The 7,881-nt window shown below is 34.2% G+C and overlaps 1 protein-coding gene across 2 annotated transcripts in view; it reads left to right on the top strand.

Annotated features, from left to right (window-relative positions):
- Window positions 1-309: 309 nt before the first annotated feature.
- itga2.2 (integrin, alpha 2 (CD49B, alpha 2 subunit of VLA-2 receptor), tandem duplicate 2) overlaps window positions 310-7,881 on the top strand; it is a 26,804-nt gene continuing 19,232 nt past the window's right edge. The window contains exons 1-3 of one of the 2 annotated variants that reach the window (XM_084104603.1): window positions 326-431; window positions 5,193-5,316; window positions 7,478-7,517. In XM_084104603.1, the coding sequence (XP_083960729.1) occupies window positions 5,223-5,316; window positions 7,478-7,517 (134 nt within the window). In that variant the 5' untranslated portion in view covers window positions 326-431; window positions 5,193-5,222. Of the gene's footprint in view, window positions 432-5,192; window positions 5,317-7,477; window positions 7,518-7,881 lie in introns of both variants that reach the window. The other variant, XM_084104602.1, reaches the window with a different exon arrangement.

Here is a 7,881-nt window from a genome sequence, read left to right as displayed (position 1 = left end):
CAACAGTGTCTTAGGTTTTTCTTGACTCATGTTTTTCGGTATATTGAGTATACATAACAAATTAGTCTTTTTATTTGCACTCTTGCAGCTTTGAATAAAAGAAGCCTGCAAGGCTTTAATTTAATTATTTAATAATGCTAAATGATGTCCAGCTCCAGCTCTCTGGATCTAATGGGAGGAGGGATAGAGTTATGGGTAGGGTTAGGGTGTGGTTGAACCCATTATGCCCAAATTACATCCAGAGAGGTGGAGCTAGTCTTCACGCTCCACCCATGGCTCTGCATTAAGCAGCCTCTCATTCCTAGCACTGTTTCACACACACACACGCTCACACTGAACTAGATGCAGATACACTGGAGAGCTCATGTTGATGCTGGATATCACTATGGACATAAAAATGAACATGCTGCAGGTACTTCTCACTGTTCTGTGTAAGTAGCCAACTTATGCAAACATTCTAGTTTATTTTTATTTTTTTATTAATTCGACCAAAATGAATGTGTGAACAGTGCTAAATTGTGTTGTAGGTGAAATAAATCTCAATGTATTTGAGATAGAATAGTTTTCTTGGGTCTGTGAGGAACATATATTTGTCTATTTTTGATCTGCACTGTATAAAGTATGATGTGCATGTAAATATACAGTTTGGTATTTCATCAAAGATGTTAGTATGGCCTTTGAAAAACAAAAGGGTAATTTAGGTGACTTTTCTTTTTCTTATTTTAAATTTTTTCTTAAAGTGCATTTCTGTATGATTTTAAACATTATATTAGACAAAAAAAAATGTATTTTAAGTGTTAATAGATGAATCATGCCATCTCAGTCTAAATGTGTAATTATATTGAGATATAGCTGTGCCTTAGGTAACAGGGTTGACCGTTTTATAATTATTTTAGCTATTAACCCTGTTTTCCAGGTCTGGACAGTACTAAATGTTTATAAGCAAGAAAATGAATGCCGTATTGATTATTCAGTTTTTTACTGTACAAAATGAAAAATAACAGAGTTGATTACTTAAAGGGGGGGTTGATTATGATTTCACTTTTCTAACTTTAGTTAGTGTGTAATGTTGCTGTTTGAGCATAACCAACATCTGCAAAATTACAATGCTCAAAGTTCAAAGCAAAGGGAGATATTTGCTTCTGGAACGCGATTTATAGATTATCAAGACAGAATATGCTAATCATTGACTAGAAGATAACTACACATAAGCTACATAAATTCATCAACTAACCATACAGAAATGTCCTGTTGCTTCTACATGTTGTCACTTCTTCTTGAGTCTCTCCATCATTGTCTGACTCTGGTTTGAACATAAGAGGCAACAAGTTTCAGTGAATGTCTGTGTGAGTTGAAAGAAAGCTCTTGAAGCTCCGCCCTCTATGCTGGGAGCAGCAGCTCATTTGCATTTAAAGGAAAAGATACAAAACAGTGCGTTTTTGCTCACCCTCAAAAAGTGACAATTTTAACATGCTTTATAAAAATATCTGTCTCATACATTCAAAAATGATTAAAAAAATAAAAAATGAAATGTTACTTTTTGTTCAGTAAAAAACTGAATAATCAATACTGCATTCATTTTCTTTCTCATGAAACAGATGACACAGGCTGACGGGTTCTTTACATGCATTACGTAATATCCTCTGAAAGCCTTCACCTCCCCAAATACCAACAACTGCGGTCTTTGCACTTAACCCCTTATCTACATGACATATTTCCTGTATAACCCAAGTGTTCAACTGGTCATGTGTCCAGAACTTTTATTACCTGATAGTGACACTTACAGTGTTGCAAAAAATGTAAATACTTACAGAGCTTTATTTAGATTTTCAATACTTTGCTTTTTAAAATAAACTTCTAAATGTCTGTTCAGTATTCACTATGTAACAGACGACACCATATTTTAAAGGTGCACTTTGTAACTTTTTTTGTTCAAAATGAACAAAATTTAAATAATGAGACAATACACCATCAATTCAATCCATCTTCCAAAACGTGTTTTTGTCTTATCCTGATTCACTACGTAAGCCTATTATAAGTGTTTATATTTAAAACAGAGTGGGGTGCTTTTCGCAGGAAATTGTACCTCACACAGAAAAGTTAGATATGTAGCTCTCTAACAGAGTTCGTTGTAAAGCATTATGTTTTGTGAAGGATAATTTCATTATGGTTGGTGTAGTACCGTGTCTAATGGGTAAAGCTACAATAACGTCTTCAGTTAGTCAGCTTGAGATCCTTTCCATCTAAACTGGTTTTATCTCTTAAAGGGATAGTTCACCCAAAAATTTAAACTCTGTCATCATTAACTCATCATCAAGGTGTTCCAAATCTGTACAAGTTTCTTCTGCTGAACACAAAAGAAGATATTTTGAAGAATGTTGGTATCCTGAGAGTTTACGGTTGAAATTGACTTTCATAGTAGGAAAAAAAATACTATGGAAGTCAATGGCTACCGTCAACTGTCTGGTTACCAACATTCTTCTTTTGTGCTTAACAGAAGAAGAAAAACTTGGTAACACTTTATTTCGATAGTCCACTTTATACATTCTACTAACAAAGTGTTGCACACTTTGCTGCTACATGTCACCTAACTGGCATTAGAGGATTAGTAGACTGTTAGCTTAATATTTGCTTACACTTTATTTTGTTGGTCCCCCAACAGACATTCTACCGACTATAAGTAACTTGGCAACTACAAGTCAACGTATTCTCCTAACCCGAACCCTAACACCTAACCATAACCTAACAGTCTACTGACAGTCTACTACAGCCTACTAATACTCTAATGAGAGATAGTTGGCATGTAGTTGAAAAGTTACTTATAGTTAGTAGAATGTCTAAAGTGGACTATCGAAATAAAGTGTAACCAAAAACTCATACAGATTTGGAACAACTTGAGGGTGAGTAAATGATGATAGAATTCTCATTTTTGGATGAACTGTCCCTTTAAACTTGGAAGTGACTGCTTTATAAGCAGTAGGATGACCAAATTCATCCGCACAGTCACCAAAGCACAACCAAAACAATGTTCTTCTGCAAAATGCATGCAGTTTTGTTTTTTTAACTGCTAAAGGGGAAAAAGTCACATAGTGCTGCTTTTAAGTGAAAAAAAGCAGTTGCAAATGTTGGCCTACCCATCTTTGCACCAGTAAAATGTGCAACACTTTGTTTTACTACCAAGTTGTATGTAGTATCTAATTAATTTAGCTTACAGTGGAATGTTTTCCCCGACATCTCGTGATTTCAGGGCACTTGAGCTCCTGAACATGATGGGAGACTCTTAGTGTGGGTTTAGTGTCATTTAAGGGCAATGAGCTTTGTTATTTTTAAGACCTGGGACAGTCTTGCGCACTTACCAACCAAATCAATAAAAAAAATCACAGCCAATCAGAAGAGCGTGTGGGAGGAGTATCTCTATCAAATTCATAAATATTAGCCTACAACCATTTTAACATTATTAAAACTACACACTAGGTGACTGAAATAATCATTATCATAGAATACACTTGTCTGTTCTCATTGAGTTTGAAAGTTAACATGCTTTTAATTCATTTCGTCACGTCGCGATGTATATTTATTTCGTCGTCTGACAGCCTTTGGTCAGCTTGTGGTTGGCTGGCTATGTGTAGCTATGGTAGCTTAATATTTCATTCAATCAGCAATAGCTGTGCTAATGTAAATGCAAGTAATTTTGAATATTTCATATGCAAACATGCTGTGCTAACTATTAATTTGAACTGAAGCAAGTAATTAATCGGTGCTTCACAGGAGTGGACACTGCTTTAGTCATAATCTCGAATTTACACTAATTACGACATGGTATGAACATACTTACACTCTAAAAAATAAAGGTCCTTTATTGGCATCAGTGTTTCCCTATAGAGTCTTTAACATCCATGGAACCTTTCCATTCATAACACCATTCCACTTACCATAGTGGTTTTTAAAAATGGTTCTTTTTATGGGATCACTGTAATTAGTATGTTTTTTATCCAGATTATTATTAGTTATCATTCCACATGAATCTACACAATGGTCAAAACATCATGGTTAAAATGGTGTAGGAGCACTGCAGGATGCTTGTCGAAGTGAATGGTGTCAAAGTTCAGTGTCTAAACAGGCACTGGACTGGAAACACATTCTTTCTCTCTCTCTCTCTCTCTCTCTCTCTCTCTCTCTCTTTAACCCCACAGTCTGACCTCTCCTTTTTTATCTCCGTCCATGTTCATGCTTAATTCTTCCTCTGTCTCGTTTCATGTGTCCGCACACTGTTTAAAGGCTCTCTTTGTGTGATGACTGTCTCTATAAGTAATGAATGGAGAACTCTGTAAGAGGAGATACTATATGTTCCTTCATTCATGGTGTTATGGATTGTGTCGCTCAGACATATTTTTAGATTAAAACGTTAATATAAATATAAACAGAGATAGCCAGGATTAAGATGCAGATTTGCAGGGATGTTTGAGAGCATAAGTTGAGTCATCAGAGATAAACCCTGCTCAGGCATGTTTCTACATCTCATGAAGCTCTAAATCAACTTGAGGTCAATTTCTAGCTTTTTCTTTATAGGTTTTTATTCAACACAGTCTCAGTTAGGTGCAAAGGAATGAAAATGTCTACATTACCAATGACATCTCACAATATTTCAACAATGGGACCTGCAAATAACACACAATATGTCAAAATTTCAATCAGAAAAGGTGTAAGGATCAATGACATGGTGCTCTTTTATTCTTGTATGTAAAATGCAATTCACACATACAAAAACTTCATTTTGGTTAAAATTCATTTTCATATTTTCTTGGGGACATAAAGTAAAACATTAAGCAAATAAAGCCACATTAAAATAATTAAATTCTTGAAAAGGAAGATTTCATACTCTTTATTATTATTTCCACACTCATGTCACTGACCCATAAGCTCTTGCAAAACAGAGAGGAGGTTATCTCTGTGTTTATGACTAAATATTGTTTACTATCTCTGAAAATCCCTACATCAAAGTTTTCCTGCACACAGTCACTCACAGCTTCACGTTCATGCTGTGGCATGTCTACATATCACATACCTGTTAAAAAATACAACTCCGTTTCAGGGGATATTATGCAGCATCAGACCAGATGTGTTGTTGGTATAATATGTTTATGTTGGTATATTTGTTAAGACAAAAGACTGATTTGTGCATGTCTCAACAGGTTTCATCATCGATAATTCTCAGGGTTTTAATGTGGGGACTTCTGGAGCTAAGATCTTCTCAGGGTCGGCAGAGGAACAGTTTGGTTACTCTGTACAACAGTTCAGCAATGGTCAAGGAAAATGGTAAGATGTGTAAAATATAATGGGAATTGCGTGCTATTTGTTTTATTTAATTATTGTGAGAATTGTCTGTCCCTATGTTGGATTTAGTTTTATTTGAGAATTGAGGTACTCTTTATTTTCTAAAAACATACTCTACAAAAGTAAATACTAACATAACTTGAAAAACTATATCCCATTTCGAGGGGAGTCACATGACCAGAGCAACAGGCCTGCGACCTGCTTAGTGCTCGAAATCTGTTTGATTTTTTCCCAAATTCCCTTTTATTATTATTTTTTTCTTCCAAATTCCATTTAATTTTTTTCTGGAATTATTATTATTTTATTAATTTTTTTCATTTAAAATGCTCTGTACTTAGATGGAATTTTAGACATCAAAAATGATAATTAATTTAAATTGTAAAACTTTTTTTTTTTACTTTTTTTATTCCATTTTAATTTTTATGGACTTAAATTAAATTTTAGTAATCAAAAAACATGTGTAATTAATTTAAATCGTGAAACTAACAATAAATGATCAACAATTTATTAGAATTTTATAATGGAATTTTTATTTAGAATAATTTTTTCTGGATTTTTTTATTTTTTTATTTTTGGACTTCAAAATTTTTGTCATCAAAAAACATGTGTAATTAATTTAAATCGTGAAACTTTTTATCAACGATTTATTACAAGTTTGACAAACATTACATTTTAGGGTCCTGTGAAATACAAATACTTTTATTTTTTCCCAGATTCTGTGTTTTCCAGTTATATTTTTCTGGATTCAATGTGATTGGTTTAATTACATTTTAATAATCAAAGTTGATGTATAATCAATTAAATTCTTAAAACTTTAACAATATAATAACTTATTGAACTTTTACAACAATAGAGCCCTATGAAATATTTTATTTTTTTCAGAAATTCTTGTGTTGTGTGTTTAGATTTTTTCTGGATTTAGGATTTAATTATCAACCGTGGTATCAAATGAAGGCATAACGCATTAACAATTTAATTAATCTTTTAAAATGCAATCAAATGAAAATTAAACAATTAATTTGGCAAAGGAGAGGTTTATTTCAAAAGCCCTACTTTTGATTTATTCATCCAAAATTTTCATCCAAATGGATTCTGCATTTTCCACATCGTAGAAATCATAGGGCCATTCCTGCTGGCCTGAGTATATGTATGTTTACTTGCACACACACTCTGATAGCTGTTTCCCCCTCCAGTATATCACTCCACTCGATACACACACACACACTTCCTGTGCTCATTCAATTTTCCTGCATCCGGGAGATCGCAATAAAGTTTCTTTAGAATCTATCTGCAAGGAAATGAAGGGTTTCTCCTCATTCCCACATAATAGCTATACTAACACATGATCTAAAACAACCAGCAATTGTTGGTATAATATACAACAATTCCTCTAAAACACAAAGAAAACTTACATCTAAACTTTGCACAACTTCCCTAAACATTTGATAACTTTGATGACTGCTGGGCCATTGTTCATTGTTCGGCCATTGTTATTGTTCGCTTCTGGTCACCTTCACCGTCGAGACAAGCTTCATGAGAGTATTTCTCAACATTCTCTGTATTGGTCAGATGAGGCATTTCCTGCTCTTGCGTGGGCCGCTGCGTTGGACGGTTTTGGTGACATCATGTTTGTTAGATGGTTCATGCTTTTGTGAATGCTGCTGATGTCATCATTCTCACTGTGAGTCCAGCATTTGCTCCGTCTGACTGATCTGGTTTGGCCTCCCACAAAACACATTAGAGAGAAGCCGTTACCATAGACAATGAGGTATTATTACCCAGAGTCTGTTCAACCCTATTCATTCTGATGTACTCACTTTGAATATTGATGTACGTCAGTTTCTAAAATCCCCTGAACTTTCCTTATTTAGTATCCTATTACTTTTCTCATTTAGTTTTTAGTTGTCGTGAGAACTATTAAATAGAAAAACTCATCTCATTATCTCATTGCTTCATATGTCTGTATCCTCCCTCTTAAAATGCTGATTTTTGTCCTGTCCAACATTGCCACCTAACTGCACACAACAATTACAATCTTACAACAATGTCAAACTTTTGGTATGATCTCCTGAGTTGATATTCAAAATACTGTTAATAATTAACTAATTTTAATGACCAAAAACATGTTTGTTTTCCCATTAAGATGTTGTTAAATTGCAAAAGTTCTTATGGCTTGAACAAAAGTAAGTGTAATTCCATTTTCTTCATTTTTACACAATTGTATTGATGTTGTTTGTCAAACTAAACCATTCAACGCTGTTTGTAACAATTTCCTTTTCTTTAATTTATGGTAAACAAACATTTATCAATAACTGAAAAACAATTACTATTTTCAAATTAGCTAGCCCCTACTGAGTAATAGCTTCATTTAGTCTAAATCGGCATCCCTGTTAGCATATAGTTCCCTTTCAAGGGAACTCGAGCTGCGTCGAGACGCTGTGGGAAAGCCTCTGCGTGATTGCGTCATGAAGCACGTATGAAACCAGTCCAATGGCGTGACGGAACGTCATGTGACGTCATCGACCAGGAAACTATAAAGCATACCTG

This window comes from Abramis brama, assembly GCF_963993115.1.
Source record: "Abramis brama genome assembly, chromosome: 25".
NCBI classification, from domain to species: domain Eukaryota; kingdom Metazoa; phylum Chordata; class Actinopteri; order Cypriniformes; family Leuciscidae; genus Abramis; species Abramis brama.
This window is presented reverse-complemented; position numbering and strand designations above follow the sequence as displayed.